General features: G+C 36.3%; 1 protein-coding gene across 6 annotated transcripts in view; it reads right to left on the reverse strand.

Annotated features, from left to right (window-relative positions):
- The window catches only part of LOC117435599 (uncharacterized protein C8orf34 homolog), a 145,026-nt gene that overhangs the window by 14,538 nt on the left and 109,597 nt on the right, over positions 1 to 20,891 (reverse strand). For 5 of the 6 annotated variants that reach the window (XM_059017290.1, XM_034058916.3, XM_059017291.1 and 2 more), the window contains 3 exons: positions 15,493 to 15,613; positions 11,355 to 11,869; positions 9,109 to 9,204 (listed from right to left, as the gene is read on the reverse strand). In XM_059017290.1, the coding sequence (XP_058873273.1) occupies positions 9,109 to 9,204; positions 11,355 to 11,869; positions 15,493 to 15,613 (732 nt within the window). The remainder of the gene's footprint in view (positions 1 to 9,108; positions 9,205 to 11,354; positions 11,870 to 15,492; positions 15,614 to 20,891) is intronic. The other variant, XM_034058917.2, reaches the window with a different exon arrangement.

Here is a 20,891-nt window from a genome sequence, read left to right on the forward strand (position 1 = left end):
AATGCAAAACTACACTACAAATGTAGTTGAGGTCCTTATTGAATCCTAAATCTTATCTAACAAAAATTAGATTCTAATTATCATTCTAGCTGGTTTTGATAAATAACTTTTAAACATAAAGGAATAAGAAACAAAATGTTAAGATGTGTCTTATTGCAAGTGTGAGAAACCATGTGACTGACTGTGAACTTGCCAGCAAAAGAAAAAAAGAGAGATAAAATGCCGGCAAACCTTGTCCCGAAAATCCTGATCTGCAGTACAAAGAAAGAAACTGCTTACAACATAGATGCCAGAAACTCCTTTTTTTTAACAAGGCAGTCCAAGGCCCTAGGTCTAAATTCAAGTGTTTGAAAGGCAGAATCACAAAAATAAGGAACTGTGGCAGTGTGCCCCACCCTTGTGTGTATTTTGTGTTATATGTTGTGTGTGGTGCGTTAATGTTGGCGATAGGTATTGGTGCACAGGATATAAATGGGTCTGGGTAGCACGAGTGATTTAAAATATATAGTTGTATTTAGGCATGGGGATTGCAGTGTGGAGTAGTGGTTAGGTCTTTGGACTCTTGACCGGAGGGTTGTGGGTTCAATCCCAGGTGGAGGACACTGCTGCTGTACCCTTGAGCAAGATACTTTACCTAGATTGCTCCAGTAAAAACCCAACTGTATAAATGGGTAATTGTATGTAATTGTAATGTGATATCTTGTAACAATTGTAAGTCGCCCTGGATAAGGACGTCTGCTAAGAAATAAATAAAATAAAATAAATAAAAACAATCACTTCATGTGCAGATAAAGTATTTAATAGTATGTGAGTATGGGGATTGCACAAATTAGTTCACGTGCTGGGATTCAAGTAAATAATTAATTAGTAATTGAACTGTATATATAGAGGCACAAAGCACTCACTCTGGGTTGGGTGTTCCGTGTGGAGAGAACGGGAGAGAAATTCGTGAGTAAGCTGAATTAGATATGCACAATATCAGCGTTCATCCCGTTTGTTAGTGTCTGTTTCATTTCATCTGTTCGTTTTGTTTGTCTGTTTTGGCTACTGTGCCATTTTATTTTACAAAGTGTTTTTGTCTTGTTCAACCTTTTATTTTCTGTTTATTGAATAAATGTGCAAGCAGTGCGTTTCATTCTTCCGGGTCTGTGATGTCATCCACCAGCCATCTTTGTGACAGGAAGTTATAATCCCACTCACCTAGAATCACTTCATTTTGACTGCTTTTTACAATACAAGCCTGTTGTTATCTCTACTGGACCTGGCAGCCATCAATTCCTTCGTTTTGTACAAGGAATGCACCACGGAAAATATCAGTAGGAGAGATTTCATCTTGAAGCTAGCCACAACGCTTCCCATTTCGATCAGAAAACTGCAAAGCAGCAGGCTGCTGCAGCTCCACCTGGATTCAGTGCTGCACCGAGTGACATACACAAGAGAAAACATGTTACTTTGGTTTTAAATTTTTTAAATAAATTGTTTTTACAGTTTTATATGTACACATACCTGTTTACACACTAGTTTCTTTTGAAATGTTTATTTTATTATAGTTTTTCATTTTTTGAAGTAGCACTTTATATGTAAAAAGTTAGAAAATAAACCCTTTTATGTTTAATTGTTCATTTAAATACGCCATTCCGGCGGTGCAGATGTTTGATATGATGTGCTTGAATAAAACTTTGGAGTTGTATCCAATAGTTTGTCTTTCATTTTAAAACTGATGTTGTTTAAAATGTAACCGTCATAATGACTGGCGGTGGTTTTAGGTATGAGCATAACCGCGGTGGTTCTAGTGTTAAGCCACTTTTAACTTTTGAACTAAGCAGATAGAGAAGGAGTTGTATAGTCTGTCTATGAGTCTTTCAAAGTGGAGCTTTTGTTTAGTTTGGTATTAATGCTAACTCTTTAAATAACAGTTTGAGCAAGTTTTCTACATTACAGAGTTCACAAAGAGCTTTTTTGGCCTTCGTGTAAGACAATCTGACAGTGTAGGAAAAAAAAAAAAAAAACAGGATACTCTATGTTACACTGACAGATTTTCAACCCCGAAAGGCATCAGATCAAACTATTCCTTAGCCTCCAGAAAGAGCCGTAGACTGAAAGAAATTGAAGCTTGATGGGTGCCAACAATAAGGACAGGTTTCTAGATGCTTTATGGTATGAACAATGTGTCTGATGAGCTGCAGTTTTTGAACCAAAAGACTACAGTATGCACTGACGAATGGCATTTATCAATCAAGAAAATGATAAGTGATGAAAGTGTTGCAGATTCTAAGTGTCAATTACAAGTACAAAACTGAAAGTCACTAAAAAAATGTTGTAACCTACAACTTTAATCTGCAGTCCTCTGGTTAGTCCAGCTACATGTTCCAGTGTATGACTGAAGCAAAGGACTTGTCAAATGTGTATTTTGATTTCAGAAAGCACCAAAAATTTAAGAATGTTTTTTGTAGAAGCAAAATTACATAATAGAAACCAGTCTGAACTTCGATCTTGCGGGACTAGTAGTATTTCTATCTTTGTTACAAAACTGGGTGTGAAGGATGTTGGCTGGCAGTAGTTTCACATCACATTCAAATCTTTAAGCACCCCTTTGTGCCTATAACCTGAAAAATGTGGTACAAATTATTCATGGTATCTGCAGGAACTGTAATGCTCTTATATTTGGGTTTACTGTATTTTTAAAGCAAAAGGCCCATTTTTATTCCTGAAAGTGCAACTTTTATTATAGTTTTTTGTACTATTATTGTAACTGCACTTTTTGTAGTACTGCTCCAAAGTAGAAAATATTTAATACTGCCACTTTTAACCACTGTGCTAAACATAATAATGCAGACTGTGGTCTGTGAGGAGATTTTAAAGGGTTGTAGTGTATCAAACATTTATTTACTGTGTTTATTTTCCATTTGTTTATAGTCCAATAATGTCACTGTGATGGTAAAATGAAACTGGTGAAAAGGAACCAAAAGTTAATATCTTGCTGAAAGACAAAATAAAGATAATACAACTATTATTCATTTTAGCTTTTTCTAGCATCAATAACAAAACACTGTGACAACTGGAGCAGGTATCTTGTAATGCATGCATACTTCATTTTAATTAACATGACTAAACTGTCTCTATTTTTAGATGTAGCCACATCTAGTTAACAGCCTTTTAATGACTTTTATAAACACCTGTTGAAATTTAATTGCACTCCCTTTTACCCAAATATGCTTTACTTATATTTGCACTTGCATAACTCTAAGCCTAAAGATAAACATCCAATAAAGCTGCTTTACAAATATGGTCTATATTTGCTGAAGTATTAACACTTCTATAAAAGACAGAAAGTCAAAACTGAAGTTCTTCCTTTATCAACCAGTTACCTTAACTGAAAACCATCCATCTTAAACTGTGTATGACTTAGCTGACGCCAGTCAAAAAGAAAAAAAAATGCCTAAAACTACATCATACATTTACATTTGCCAAGGAGTCTGAAATTTCAGACTTTCAAGGTGACAGCAGAATAAAAAAATGCAATGATGTTTGGCCAATATCTTGCCTCTGGGGACTTTGATAAAACAAATGGTTTTCCAAGTCATTCATTCTCAAACTATGTTGAACATCTCTTTGAAACATTAACAACAACTTCATGTCCGTGGAGATCAGCAGACACAGTGTAAGTCATTTAGACGATAATTGCAACACTGAAACATCAATAAAACAACACATTTCTCAATTTCCTAATTTCCTGGGACAAATCCAGAATGTAATTTTTCTGGAGGAAATTTACATTATGTTTACATATACAGCATATTGTATAAGTATGCCAAATAAGTATTCTGAATAACAATTTAATATTCTAACTTGTATATACATATCCAGAATACTACACACTTTGGGCATGTGTAATACCAGAATTACAAAGCAAGACAGGTTTAACAGGAATACTGTCATGTTGTGCCCTAAATGTATTAATTATAATAAATAAACACTGCAGACCATTTCAGCATCATTGCAACTCTTCCTTCCAATAAACTGGCAACTGCTTTCTAACCATCTAATGCTGACTTATCTGTAGCTGAAGACAAACTTCAACCCAACACTATGGATATAGTAGTATTCATAACATTTAGAAGGGAGTTACATTTTTATCTCCATTAATCTTTGTATATGTGCTACATTTTGTACTGCAGCATAATCTGTCAGCTCCGGAAACACACACTGTTTATTTTTACTGAATTAACAAGTCCAACGTAAACGTTTATTTTACATTATAAACTATAACCTTTAAAACATACTTACTGTATTTACATACTTACATAATAGTCTTCCTGCCAGAGGTGACACATAAATGCTCTGTGCCCCCCAGAAGCACTATTATTTGTGGGGCACTGTGTCCACAACAGTACAGAGACAGATTAATAAATGGCAATTATAAGTTTTCTAAATCCCTGATTACAGAGAGGATCGTCTCGCACATACACAGGGATAGACAGAAGCAAGTATTTGGAATACAGTGTTAACATGAACTAATATTCCACTAAGATTCAACAAGATAACACTATAACTCACATATACTGTGTGGTGTATTAGTACATGATTTCATAGTGAAAAAAATAAAATAATAAATCGAACAAATTGAAATAGAAATGCCAACTGGTTAACAAACAATATTAAAAGCCATCGTTGATAGAAAATGGATTTGTTCTTTCTTTTGACTTGTGTTCCCAGTTGTATTTGTTATAAATGTCCTTACTGATGCTTATTCTAAATTGGGTTATTTGTTAAACACCTGGGAATGGAGTAGTCATAGTGAGTAAATACCCCAGCAACAATTGCTTGACTGGTTGTAGTTTTAGTTGTTTTTAAGTTTACCAAAATAAATAAATAGTAATATGAAGAAGAACTCTTGCACTCGTTTATGGTATTTATATTAAATCGGAAATGGGTGAGGAGAACTGGGTTTACTCCAAGTTAAACTGAAATCAATGTTTATACAAGTGGAAAGCTTAAATAAGGTTAGTCGCGGTAAATAAAAGGATAGTATAAACAGGAAAAGAATTAGGATAAAATATTGATGCCAGACATCTATTCCTTTCCAAACAGGAAACAACTCAAGCAAATAATTTACCAAAAATGTAACATCCAATACATTAACATATATATATACATATTATATATAATATATATATATATATAGATAGATAGATAGATAGATAGATAGATAGATAGATAGACAGACAGAAGTCTCCTCCAGTGAGAAATCCCATCGAAGGAGAAATTAAGACAGCAACTCCCGTTTCAAGTCCAAAGCCCCAAGGAATTCTCAATAAAAGCAATAGTCTTTATTTAAACATATTTAAAACCAAGGTAAACATAGTAATGGCTTGACCCATAGGTCTTCCTCAGAGCACAATAGAGATTTTTATATTATATATATATATACACACACACACACACACACACACTGTATATATGAAAGAAAAGGTTTTTTTAAAAAAGTGTACACAAAAAGTTTAAAAGATTAAAAAATCTTGTTTTCAGGACGTTTCGGGCAAAAGCCCTTCTTCAGCTGTTTAAAAAGAAAAGTAAACACAGTGCAGTAAACTTGTTGTTCACTGCAGTTTTATATATATATATCTATATTTTATATATATATATATAAGGGGGAGGTGGAGAGAAATGTAGTCCAGGAGGGCTTAAAGGACTACATCCCCCAGACTGTCACGGGAGTGAACCAGGAGGAGGTACACCTGGCTCCCATTGAATGTAATGAAGCCCTGCTTAAAAGGGTTGCAAACCCTGTAATGAGGACTGTTGTGCCAGGCTGTGTGAAGCCCAGTGTTCCTGGGTGAAGGTACTGTGAAACCTATAGTTGGTTTAATTCTGGGTTTTTGTAAACTGTGTGTAAAAAAGTATTGTTTTTGTAACTGGTAAACGGTTTAGCCATCCAGTTGTTAGTTTAGGGAATCTGCAAAAAGTTTAGTCAGTACTCCAAAACGGAGGTTCAGTGTTGGGGCAAACAAATCTGAATGAGTGCAAATCTTTCACACTGTATTTACACAGTCGCAGATAAAAGTATTTAGGCAGGTAAAAAGAAAATGAGAAAAACCACAAAGAACGTGATTTCTATCATTTCTAATTGTTCTATTGAAAGATATAAATTAAAGTAGAGCTACAGCTTTATAATGAAACAACAAATTATTACATAACGTGCATAACATGACAAAATAACATGCAAAAACAAATTTCATACTTTGACAAAAGTATTTGGGCAATCAGCATATTTAGTATGAAATCCATTCGTTGCTAATTATTGACAATTATGACGATTGAAAACCAACACCTGATGATAAGTATAGAATAAATACATACATTAATGGTTAAAACTAAAGAGTACAGCAACAATCTCACAATGGCAGTGATACAACTAAACAAAAAAGGAGAAACTACCGAAAAGCACTGTGTGGGCTAATATTTACAAACACAGGATAACAGGAACTCTACTGCAACTAGCTCCAGGTGTTGAAGGCCAAGAATGATTTCTGCAAAATCTGGAAGAATCATCGTTCGAGCAGCCCCACAAAATCCTCAAATTACTGTGTCATGGATAGGCTTTGCAGTGACGTCAGACCAGGAAGCGACAGTACTGGGAGGTATGTTTAACCCTTTGGATTTACAATAAACTTACAGATTACACTGCCGACCATGGACGGGAGCTCCCAGGGGGAGGGGGAGGACGAGAGCTCCCAGGGGGAGGGGGAGGACGGGAGCTCCCAGGGGGAGGGGGAGGACGGGAGCTCCCAGGGGGAGGGGGAGGACGGGAGCTCCCAGGCTGCTGTTGCAAAAAGAAAATCAAAGTCGATTGCAGAACTCAAAGTTGTACGTGTTGAAGAATGGGCAAAAATATCTGCGGAAAGATGTCAGGAACTGGTTTCAAAATACAAAAAAAGACTGCAAGCTGTAAAGGAAGCAAAGGGTGGGAACACAAAATACTAATGTAAGAGTGCTGTAGCAGGGCAGGAGAGAGCACATAGAAGAGGCCCTGCTGTTAAAATAAATGTATTGTTTGTTTATTAAGCATGGGTGAATGTATTGTAAATACTGTATTGTTTTGGGGTTAAGAATGGGTGATTTAATGTATTGTTTTGTATGATTTGAATGCATGTTGTGTTATTTGTTTGTTATTGTGTGGCAGCGTGGATGGGGTTAAAAGCCCTATCCACTAAACTCATGCAGAATGTGACCTTCTCCGGACTGATTAATTTATTATTAATTCAGAGATGGTCATATGTATAAAAACCCTGCCGCTTCTGTGTTCAATGGAGGAGCGTGTGTGGGAGAGAGAGATGGGGGAAAGAAGCCAAAACGAAAGTAAAACGTGATAATAGGATCAGTGATGGCGACTGCCCAGCCTGACCAAGATTTTGTGCTGGTGTTATGTGTTCGTGATTTGTTTTTGTTTAAACTTTTATTTTGCTCTGTGAGCGTTGTTTGTGTTTAAATATTTATTTTATTTGTGTTTCAATAAGGTGTGTAACTAATATAACAATGCCTGCCATCACAAGTAAATTATAAAACAAAAAAGCACGTTAAATCAATTTAAATGTATTCATGTGCTGGGAGGCAGAATATTTAGTGGGAATTCGAGGCTGTCTCAAAGACATAGGGACTGAAGGTATATATAACTACCACTGTCATTTTTCCTCAAGATGCAAGTTAGAACTGTACTGGCTGGTGGCTATATATTGGTCTCAGAGGAATCAACACCGGAAATGAAAGCAGGGGAAAATATTGAAAATGATGTTATTCTTGGGCTTGACTGGTCTAAAGTTAGTGAAGAAACGTCAGGCTGGTACTGATGTACACGAACATCATCCACAACCCCCACCGCTGCACAGCAGCACACATCACTTGTACCTCTTTCATTATATTTTTGGCAGTATGTGTTAGACCTCCTGTGTAGCATACTAGTTTCTGCTGGTGGAAAAAAAAATATAAAAGATCTTGGGTATCTGGATCAGATCCCACCAAATTTACTTACATATGCTGGGCACTGGGTGTGAACAAAGACAAAGTAGTTTGCAAGACAGATAGAGTCAAAATGCCTAGGTCCTACTTTGCAGTTGATGTCAATATATGAACTGCTTTCATATTCAGAACAAGTCTGCAAGGTGATACACTGTTCCAGATACGTCACAATTCACCAGGATAGATTACCACCAGGGTAGTCTTTTCGGGCTTTAAAAAACAACAAAATGTCAACTTACATTTATAGGGGGTAAATTATGTTTAGCAAAAATTGCCCTCTTATAAATTTAAATGTGCACAATGTATACATTGTATGTCAATGATGTATAGCCCATTGCATTGCAAATAAAATAGTAATTCATTTTAAGAACATAAGAAAGTTTACAAACGAGAGAAGGACATTCGGCCCATCTTGCTTGTTTGGTTGTTAGTTGCTTATTGATCCCAAAATCTCATCAAGCAGCTTCTTGAAGGATTCCAGGGTGTCAGCTTCAATAACATTACTGGGGAGTTGGTTCCAGACCCTCACAATTCTCTGTCCTTGTTATGTCCTGATTTAAAAAGTAAGTAGCAGGGTTCCAAAAAATATAGCTTTACCTACTTCCCCACGTGTTTCTACAACTGTTTAAATAACGTACCTGTAATTTTCCTTTTCATTATTAACATCCTGACAACTTGTTACACTTATAACTAAACTGTTTCAAAGCTCTTTTCAAAATGGTCGCTCTAGGGCACTGCTAGTGTAAGAATTATTGCCCACGTTGTCAAAAAGGTAACACAACAATAACGATCCATGATGTGTGTGGTACGGAACAGAAAAGCCAGAGCACTTTTTTTTTTTTTTTTTTTTTTTAAATCGCTTTTCCTGCAGTGATTTAGAAGATAGATCTCAAACCCCAGTGCACTGGAGCGGCCATTTTGATAAGAGCTTTGAAATAGAGTTTAAAGTGCTAAGTGTAAAAAGTTGTCAGGATGTTAACAATGAAAAGAAAAATTACAGGTACGTTATTTAAACACCTTCACAGACAGGATTTTTATTAACCTGTTGTAGTAAACTCGCTATACCAAATCACTTTTATTGTCTAAACTCACATTTGTCTTGATCAGCCTGATCCACACATCACTGTCTGTGTCACTGGGGATTAGCTGTGGCTGACGGGCAGCCTGCAACTGCTGATAAAACTCGTCCTACCAACAGAGAAAAGAAAAGAGCCAACACGTTTCAGGTAAGATTTTAAAAAAGAAATGAGTGAAAATGACTTCATTTGAAAAGAAAAAAAATAGCTTGTACTTAATGAATCTCAACACCCGATAAAGATTCACTGAATAGGGGTGGTTTTTACCTTTAGCAGTAATTCTACCTTTACAAGCCTTCAGCAATTACACATGACTAAGATTTATTAGTGGAAGCTTGTTGCCTCTACCTGCACGTGACCATTAAAGTTTAATACTGTACATCAGGGGTGGGCAATCCTGGTCCTGGAGGGCCAGTGTCCCTCCTGGCTTTTGTTCCAACTGTGCTCTAAATTACTTAATTGTACTGATTATTACCAATTATTGGTCTAATTAAGTAATTTAGAGCACAGTTGGAACAAAAGCCAGGAGGGACACCGGCCCTCCAGGACCAGGATTGCCCACCCCTGCTGTACATTCTCGAAACAAAGATGATATCATGAGATTTCAAATGAATTTAAAAAATGAATCCTGCAGGGCTTACCATGCTTTCATTTGATATCAGAAGCGGACTGGTGTAGTCCTGGTATTTGTTCCAACCACACCATAAATTACTTACTTTAACCAATTAAACCTCTATCCAGCCTAAAGTGGTTAATTATCTAATCACAGCCAATAAAAAAACCAGGGTGGAATGGCCCTCAAGGCAGGGAGTTGTGCACCAGTGATCTATAGAGTTTGAGTTACTTTATGCAACTGGTTTACACCTTATTAAACAGATTAGCCATTCCCAGTGAGGGTTGATAGTTTTCATTTCCTTTTATCCCTGATATTTGTGAACCGTCATAAATTGGTTGCTGAGTTTTGCACCGATGTGCAGTATTTACTACCATCAGTATGCTATTCAAAATGTACTGTCTTAAGGTTTGCCGATAAGTTATTGTTTAAAAGTCATCTTTCAAAGATAGATGTCACTGCGCCATTTATAAATGGAACATGATGGGGATATATCAGTAGCTGGAGTTTGGGATCCCATGGCAGATATTGTATTTCACTTAAACACATGAAAAAGCAACTTCATAATCACAAAGAATTACAATGTTTTCATTAAAAAAAAAAAAACACATAGCCCAAAACCTCACAGTACTTTAATAAAAAACACTATGATATACAGTAAGCCTGTCAGAGCATGAACTGAACAACAATGACAAACCACAGCAAGCTCTTGAGACTTACAGGTCCATATAACATTTGCAATGATGCAGTCACGTTACTTCAACAGCTGTTTTTATTTTCCCTTAAATGAACTACACCTCAGTGTATAAGGCTCTGAGCCAAGCTATAATAAATAAATTACCCCCATGTTCTGTGCTAAAGACTTTTATGTGCTCTTATTTTAAAGCGATGAAAGGTGATGGAAGACTTTTTAACATCCCGGGTGATGGAAGTTGCCATGCTTCCTGTATGTTTCCATGAATGCTTTGACCAAAAAAAAGTTGACTGATCGACTCGTCTCCATTAGAAAAAAACAGAACTGAAAAATATTTTCATCATTCCCACATGCCTTTTTTTCTTTTTCTTTTTTTGCATTACTGATTCTGTTGAATATTAGTGCAAAAGTCAATGCAGGTGGCTCTAATAAAATATGATTTGCGGGGTATACATTTTTAATAACCTCTGATGAAGGCAACCAAAATGACAAAAAAATGAAATTCCTGTAAGAAATTAAGAGAGTTCACAAAGAACAGCTTTCAATTTAACAATGCTTCTCAGGAGTGGGCCATGAACAGGAGTTAAGAAAATAAAACTTGTACATTTAACGATGCTTTTTACCCGAGCCAACTCTTAACTTTTGCACACAAATGAATGTTCCACTAACTGTACAAATAACACAACATGCAGTATATGCATATATATGTCATGTAGTAAAGAGATGTTAAGAGATCACATGGAAAGAGCTACTTGTGCTAATACGAGGTAACAAAATTAATTTTTGAAACAGCAGAAATGGCCACATACTATGAATAATTTATCTTTGATCAAGTGTTTTAGCTTGATGTTTCAATATAATCGTGACACTATACAGTAAGTATAGTATTTCATTAGGATTCACAAAAAATTGAAAAATCAACTCCTTGCTCGGCTTCAGCATAAATATTTCTTACCTCCGACAGATTGTATCTTTGAGTAGTAGCATTTCCCACATTTTCTCCAGCTATTTTCCCAATAGCCAGCCCCGTTGGTGAATGCAAAGGCCTCCCAACCTGACTTGTAGGTGTTACTGGCCTGCTCCTTTCACTTCCAAAGTTTCCCTCATTGTCACCTTGCCTGCTAGGAGTGAGGGGTTGTGGCATTAAACTGTTAGGGGTCATGGGTCTACTTCCTTGAGCCGATGGTGTCCTGGGTCTGCTGGTGAGTGTGTTCGGAGTTTGGGGCCTACAATTTTGGTTGTTTGGTGTCTGTGGTCTACTGTTTGCTAAGGAGGCTGGTTTGTTTCCTTGGAATTGTAGCTGGCTGCTTTTACCAGCAAGGCTTCTTGGTGTTTGAGGTCTGGAGTTCTGACCTGGCAATGCCTGCTGGTTGCCTTGACGAGTTGGTGTCAGAAGTAGACTGCTGTGTGGACTGTTTGGGCTCCGAACTAGTGTGGCTTCAACAATCTTAGCCAGGTCTTTTTCAACTTCTGCAACAAGAAAATACATATAATTGTCGATAACAGATGATGGAAAACAATGAAATCAGAATAAAAAAATATTAAAATTAGGGCTGTTCTATTCTTCAGTTATTGGGGGTAGCTGTTTGTGTCTGTCCAACTGCTTGTCTGTATGTCACACTTACCTTTTCATATCTAGAGAATTGCTTATCCAGTTATTATGAAACTTGAACTAGAACACTGGTTATTTAGTATCAGAATGGGGGTGGGGTGGGAGGGGGTCTGTCTGCATGTCACCTTACGTTTGTGTATGCTTATTCAATTTTGATAACACGGTTTGGCCATTCTTTAGCTATTGACCGTATCATAATATAGGGGCATACGGAGGAATCTGTCCTTTTGTACGTATGTCATTCTTACACAGGGAAACTAGGTCAAGGTGAACTACTTTTTCATGTTATTAATATCATACATTTTGTATTTACATCCATTGGAAATAAATGTTAGTGACATACTTTTTTTTTTTTTTTTTTTAACAATTTAATATGCTAAGAAACAACCTAGGTCTGGAGAGTACCTTCTGGGTGAAACTGTTTTCAACTACAACACACTCTTGGAAGATTCAGGTTAGACAGAGTACAGTATACAAACTTGGCATTGCTTGATCTGAAATTCCTATTAACTATTATTCATATTATTCCTATTGATCATTAATAACAATATCATTTTATGATTATCATTTGTTACATATCAAGGAATATATAAAACAAGAAAAAGAGAAGGGAACATATATTTAAGTTGTACAAAAAAAACCCACTAACGACTGCTGTGGATTTGTTTAGATGAATAATGCATTCATATTTTGGCATTTAAACTGAAAGCTAGATGTTCGATGGTTTTAATCACATTCTGGGCAATGACTTACAGCAACATATTCTCATGGAATGTTGGCATAACCAATTAGGCTCAAAAAACATAATTACTTTAAAGTTCGGACTAGAGTTTAGATACAACATCAGAACTGTCATAATAAGCAGAGCTTTTCAACCCCTTAATCATTCCTTCATAATATGAGCAGAATATTTAATTAACTATACAGGCTTGGACAACTATATCAGGTTTTATATTACGTTTTTCATATATGAGGAATACCAAGACAAGCCTAAGAAGATTGTACGGGAATAATAACTAAATAATGTCTTTATTCAACAAGCACTGAAAATAAACTATTAAGAGGTTTACCAACAAAAAAAAAACACACATTAAAATTAGCAAATTTATTGATATCATTCATAATTTAATTAATTTGAATACACTACCAAATATGTGTTTAGTGTTGATTCCCAGGTATCCTTTTTTATTTTTATTTTTAAACAAAAGCTGTATGCCTATAGTAGTTATCTAGAGCATTGTCTGGATTTTGTAGTGGGGAAGCACTTTTCATGCTGACAAAAGTGTATTAACCTGACACTGAAGGGGTTAGTATAATAATTTGCAAATAAAAAATACAACATTCACAGGGCTAGTATTCATACAAAGCCAAGACAAATAAAAAAGGAAATACTATGTAAAGCCACAAAGAAAACAATCAGCCTGGTTTATACCGTGGCAGTGCCCAGCCTATCAATCTGAAAAGTGAGTAAGACTAGGAGCTTGCAATTAGTTTTGGAAAAAATCCACGTCAAAGGAAACTGGCTGGAAAAAAAAACAAAAAACTGTCCACGAATGATGTCTATCTCATGAGGAAGCAGAGGGGGAGAAAACAGAGCATTGATGAATACATCTTTCAGTGATTAAGATTAGAATCCCTTTACCCATTCTGGATTATTATGAACTAGACAAGTAAATATAAATACTCCTCTGATACAAGCTGATTACCAGGAAATCTTCAGTGACTGGAAAACATGTACCATGCCCCCCCCCCCCCCCGTCCCCCCCCCAGCACTTCTCTGTGTCTAAATACCAAGTTAATATCACTCAAATGACTGTAGGTCCAGATTAGAAAGAAAACAGGAACCATGCCGGCCCGGGTTTGAAGACAAGGCCAAGTTGTTATGGATTGTCTTTTTAAATGAGAGACAGTGAGGTCTGTGTCTCCAATTAAATTTAAAACAGACTTACCATTCTCTAATTACAAATCTTTAAAAAAAAAAAAAAAAAAAAGTTTAATTAAGGCATACAAAAACAAAGGGAGGAAATATAAAACAACCAACATAGAACAATTTTAGTCATCAGAGACTGGAAAAAAAGGAATACACACATTTAATATGACTAGCAACGACTACTTTTGTCATCACACATTAGCAGCCTGCAGTGAAAATTTAACAGCTGAAATATCAACTCTTAATTATGACTTCTGCAGAAAGTAACATCAAACAGCTGGTATTTTTGCTGGGGTGACACATTTTTTCACAGCTTTTAGACGGAAAAGGGTACAGAGAAAAAGGATAAAAATGCAATTAAGTTACACATGAACCTGATGACATTCTGCCTAATAGAAGGTATCAAGTGAAGAATGCCCGGTAATGTCTTAATCAGCAAGTCATTAATCTAATTATGTTTTCACAGTTATTAAAGACCTGTAAATGAAAGCTTGTGCGAGTCATTATGTTAAACTAGTCAAAAGATGAAGTTAACCACAAAATAGAAATAAGCACTAGATAAAACGTCTAAGACCTGGCTTTCTGCATGGAAAACATCAGCAGCTAATAAAAGTTACAAATGGGGAAAATTAGGTTGTTCAATGGATTAGTTCACTGCCTTCGGGGAACTACTTTTGATTATAGCTCGGTATAAAATTACCCAAAATCAATACCAGCTAATGTCTTTAAACAGTCATGGACTCTCATTGACGTGAGTTTTGATCCAGTATGCCAGGCTACTATTACAAAATATACAATATCTTCATTTTGTGAAATGCAGGCTTATTACTTTGGTGATGTCATTTTTCCAGTTTGTAATCAATAGTAAACAGACATCTTCATTGTACTGTACAAAGGAGACATCTAAGAAACCTACGGCTTACAACTAAGAACGATGAGTCATAATACATTTTAAAAGTGGGACACAATATGATTTGCATTGATGGGTATTTCTAAAACATGTGGTTTGCAACAGTGATCCAGAATAAAAAGGCAAGACATTGGTAAACAAAGAACTGCAAGGCAGATGTCTTAAAATGTATGCTTTATGGTACTGTTGCCTTTGGTCTAACAAGATGCTTTCATGTTGTTCATAAATAATTTTGTAATGCTGCACATACATGTTGCTCATTAGAACTATGTTCGCTGAATTGCCTGGAAATACAATAAAACAAAGAACATATTGATTTGTTTTTTATTACTATTTAATAAGAACCTGAAAGCTCCCACAGTGTGAGTCACAAGTTTTGGCAACTTTTTGCTTTTTAGTTTAATAATAAATTAATAAAAGATGTACTGGATGATTGCTTTCCCAAATACTTGGTTAGATCAATCTTTAATTACCCAATCAAGCTTCTTGGTTCCAATATATTTTTGGCATTGAAAGGGGTATTATAAACCACCTTCTGATGTGTCAGCATTGATAAAATAACAAATGGATAACATAAGGCTGTTTTGATTCATCTTAGCACCAATATTTATCACTTAGTAAGAATATTTGTCAGTGCATACCAGCAAGATGCTTCTCCATACGTTGCAGTTCCTTTGTGGAGAAGGACTCCTTCAATTGTTTCTGACTTAGGGAGCTCCCGCTTCGGGCATACATTGCATCCGAGTCCCAGACTGGTCGACGCTAGTTGAGATGAAAAAGTACTATTAGAAAGATATTCAAATATCAATTTTATATGCACAGCCGTAATGCATTAAAATAATGTATTTTGTAACGATTACAGTAATAATTATTATTTACAGGGGAATGCAAAAAAAGTTTCAAAGAATTTAGAAATGTTAACAGAAATAATGTAACCCTTGTGAGTATGGGAACAGAAACAGCGTTGTGTACACAGACACTCTGGGAAAACTGGGCCCTATTCAAACAAAGCTTTGACTCGGTATGACTGTTTTTAAAGTCTGTTTTAATTAATTAAATAAAGATATGAAACTTTTTGTGAAACTTGGCTTCTTTAACAACAGTTTTACACATGTAGAAAAATATTTAATTAATCACAACATAGTTTAAAAAAAAAGATACCATATTAAAATGTTTTAAATTCCATGAAATAACAATTTATCATGGTGACTTTCTGTACCGGCAATTTAAACAATTAGCACAAAAAGTTAAAAAAAAAAAATATATATATATATATATATATATATAACACTTCATATATGAGATGTAACCTTAAAAAGAGACATTTTGCTGTTGTACAATAACAGTGAGTAAATAAAGCCAGTAATATAAAAGAGACAGCCTTTAAAAAAAAAAATGTACAAACTAAACTAGGTGTGGTTAGCAGGACTGTAGTTAAAGGTGAAAGAAATACAAAAGAAACCTCACACTAATAAATAAATAAATGCAAGCTTATTAAGGTCAAAAGAAAACCTTAAAACAATAAAAAAACATACCACTTTTTAAATTTTAATACCCAACAAGAACTGCACATTAAGAAAAAAAATAAAGAAAAAAAGTAACACATTTTATGTTCTTCCTGTTTAGCATAATAACTTTAAGGAAAGAAAAAAAAACTTGTATTAGATAATTAAATAAAAAAAAACTGTTATTGGCTTTTACATAAAACACTTAATGTGTCTAAATGTTATAATGACAGGGTTGGTTATTTTATTGTGTTTCTAAGAACATCTGCATGCCTTAATGTAAACAGGAATGATACATATTGCAGACCTCTGTCAGCACATGGGGAAGCAAGACTTGAGTTCAATATAATTAGCAGCAACACACTTTATCAAAGCTTTATGGACTTCTTATTGAGATATTTGTTTGCTGATGTCACTATTAGAGAGATAATAAAACACTTGTTTACCACGTTGTGATTCTGAACAGAGAAAAGGCTGGACGCCGGTGTAATTTGGTTAGCACTGACCAATCCATGGAACGCTGGAGGCAGAAAGGTTAACAAATCAAGGGAACTGACTCCCCCTTTAATGTGGAATACTTCTTACTGCGCATGGGCTTTCTGTGATCTTTCGTTAATAATAAAATAAACATTAATTATATCCATTACAGTAAACATCCCAGCGTGGGAGCTTATACTATTGGGTATAGTGTAGAAATGGTATGTGTATAATATCAGACGTACGAAAACATTATTGTTGCTGTGAAAAATATAGATTGGTATGAAACATTTAAAAAAATAATAAGTACACGTCATTGTGACAGAGAAAGAATGAATCTGAGTTACAAATCTCCCTCCCGACCTGTGAGGGCGCTGTGTAAAGGAAACAGTGTGCCCTGACTGGATGGTTTGGCGATTCATTCCAGGGAAAGGTGGAATTCAGCCATCTATAAAGGAGGCAGTCACAGTACACCAAGTCATCGCCCCAGACAGGAAGCGATGTGGCAATCGCACATTGGAGGTTCGAGTCCAGGCTATTCCACTGGCGAACGTGGATGGGAGCTCCCAGGGGGCAGCGCACAACTGGCGGAGCACCCCCGGGGGGGAGGGCTTAGATCGGCCAGGGTGTCCTTGGCTCACCGGGCACCAGCGACCCCTGTAAATTGGCCGGGCGTCTGCGGGCTTGCCTGTAAGATGCCCAGAGCTGTGTTGTCCTCCGACGTTGTAGCTCTGGGCTGGCTGCATGGCGGGCCTGCAGTGAAAAGAAGTGGTCGGCTGTCGGCACACACTTCGGAGGACAGCGTGTGTTCGTCTTCGCCACTCCCGAGTCAGCGCAGGGGTGGTAGTGGTGGGCTAAGCCTAAAAACACAATTGGGCATTTCAAAATTGGGAGAAAAACGGGATAAAAATTAATTGGCGACTACTACATTTATAAATGAAAAATAAATAAATAAATAAATAAACGATTTTGTCATCTCGTCTTGTGCAGTTCTGATCCCAGCATCTTGTGTTTAAGGAGAATGACCAGCTTTGTCTGGTTGTAGCTGGAACAACAGAGCCATTGTCTTTTGTGCTGGCAATCTCGATATTATTATTAATGTTATTATTTATTTCTTAGCAGACATCCTTATCCAGGGCAACTTACAGTCGTAAACAAAAATACATTTCAAGAATCACAGTACTCTACACAGATATCTAACACACTTAAACACAGATCCCTGCTACAACTGAGCAGGACACCACACTGTCCACCGGAGTGGAGAGGGGGCAGCTACATAAAAGCAACATAACTAACTGAAATCTAGAAGGGCACACACAAATATATAGGAGTTCACTCTGTGTGGAGCTCATCAGACGAGGTAAGAACAAGTGTTACAATATGTGCTTTGTTGTTTATACAGGGCTTGCACTGTATGATAATTTGGAAACAGCGTGCTATACATGTGAGTAATAATGCAATTACATGGGCATGATTGGCTGAATGCATTTGCCAAATTATCCTTTATTTTTAAATGTCCACTGTGCTTACCAATACAGCATCAAGAATACATATTTTTCCTTTTCATACAGCCTAATAAAACAAACTGCTTATGGGTGTAGCTATGAATAAAAATTACATCTAGGAGAGACAACTTTCTATGCTCTTTTATCCACAACATATGTAAGCAATTTTTATGGATTTCCTAACTTCTCACAAGGCTACAGGTCAACTGGGCCGTCATGCATGTACTGTACTGTATATAGTTACCAAAAATAGGATATTGTTTTTATTTGTGATATTTAAATTATCAGGATCTGCTTCTCAACGGACAGTGCAGTCTGGCACACAGGGTATAAGAAAGAGTTCTTGGATTGCAGTCTAAAATAACAACATTATTTTGGATACAGCTTTGTTGAGCAAATAAGAAAACCCCTACAAGACCACAAAAACTCCCAGATTAAATAAACACAAAAATGTAGGAGGATATAAATATAAGTATAGCTCTCTCTCTCTCTCTCTCTCTCTATATATATATATATATATATATATATATATATATATATATATACTGTACTATATATATAATGTATTATTTAATTTAGACACTATAGGGTCAGTTCACAAAAGTACTTGCCGACTGTCCTAATTGAATTCCGTTTAAAACTAACGAAAGTTGTCCATATTGATATTCATAAAATTATCTGTGCAGCAATTTATGAATGGGTATATATTCGTTCATGACCAAAATCTGTCTCCTTTTGATGACATCATCAGCTCTATAAACATTCGCTCAGTTCCTTCGTTAGCTGTTGGGAACATAAACAAATGGAATCTACCGACAGCAGCACCCATCGTGTTATTAACAGCGTGCCTGTATAATACGTAAATTATATACTGGAGGATGCAGCTCCCATCGTGTTATTAACAGCGTGCCTGTATGATACGTAAATTATATACTGGAGGATGCAGCTCCCATCGTGTTATTAACAGCGTGCCTGTATGATACGTAAATTATATACTGGAGGATGCAGCTCCCATCGTGTTATTGACAGCGTGCCTGTATAATACGTAAATTATATACTGGAGGATGCAGCTCCCATCGTGTTATTAACAGCGTGCCTGTATGATACGTGATTGATATACTGTAGGATGCAGCACCCAGCATGTTATTAACAGTGTGCCTGTATGATACGTGATTTATATACTGTAGGATGCAGCACCCAGCATGTTATTAACAGTGTGCCTGTATGATACGTGATTGATATACTGGAGGATGCAGCACCCATCGTGTTATTAACAGTGTGCCTGTATGATACGTGATTTATATACTGTAGGATGCAGCACCCATCGTGTTATTAACAGTGTGCCTGTATGATACGTTATTGATATACTGTAGGATGCGATCATGTTCAGGTTATTTAAATTACCTTAATAATTGTTAATGTTCCTTTGCTTTGCAGGACATACACAATTAAATGAAATCAATTATTTCAATTATTATTTCAGCTTAACACAGATACAGCATTACGGCATTACTATGGTCAGATAACTTTTTTGACAATGTCATTTTGATGCTGTCGTTAGTTTAGACTCCACCGCTCCCAGCGTTCAATAACTCCAAGTTGTCAACAGCATTTTGCTGTCGTTCACTCTTATGAATAGCAGGTTGACGCTCAGGACCGATGAAAACTTTATGCTAATTGAGGTAATCGTTAAGCTTTATCTCAATTTGTTTAAAACATGCTGTGACAGTCTGGCTCGCAGTGGTGAGGTTGATGACGTCACGGACCAGGAAGTAACTGAAACCAAACAGTGGATGGGCGGGTGAAGCTGAGTGCAATGGCACTCAGCGTGTTTAATAAACAAAACAAAAGATTTAAACAATGAACAAAACACAAAACAAAAAGGCGCGATGGCCAAACAAATAGAAACAAGTATATCTGTTTAAATATAGCAATTGTTAATCTTATATGTTCTCGCGCTCTCTCTCTCTCTCCGCTCTCCCGTAATCTCCTCTCTACACTCAACCCCGAGTGCAGAGAGCTGCAGGTTTATATACTCTGGCCGAGGGATTAACTAGTTGTTAATTATCTTATTACCCCTCGGCCAGAGTCTGCACGCGTTGGGTAAGGATGCATGACTGTCAGCTAGTTAAATAATCAGCAGCTGCTCAGCCATGCATCCTCACGGGGTTTTTAAATATAATAATAAAAGACGCTGCGCTTTTATCCGTGCCGCAAACAAAAATACAAATAATAATAAATAGGGGCGGGACACTCCGCCACACATGCCTTCATAGACGAAAATCGTTGGGGCTTAACAAACGCATCTTAATGATCTCTTATGAATAGAAACTGCTGTTAAATAGGCAATCACATACTCCTGTTTTCTCATTTCGACAGGCGTTAACTCTCTATGAATAGACCCTTGTGTGAGTAAAACGTATTTTGGGCACCCAAACAAAAGCAAAAGAAAAAAGAACAATCGAACAAAAAAGAATCTAAAAAAAAAAAAAAAAATACAATACTTAGACAGGATACCTTTTTGATAACCCTATAACTCTGTTGTTATTATTT

The sequence above is a fragment of the Acipenser ruthenus genome, chromosome 3, assembly GCF_902713425.1.
Source record: "Acipenser ruthenus chromosome 3, fAciRut3.2 maternal haplotype, whole genome shotgun sequence".
NCBI lineage: Eukaryota > Metazoa > Chordata > Actinopteri > Acipenseriformes > Acipenseridae > Acipenser > Acipenser ruthenus.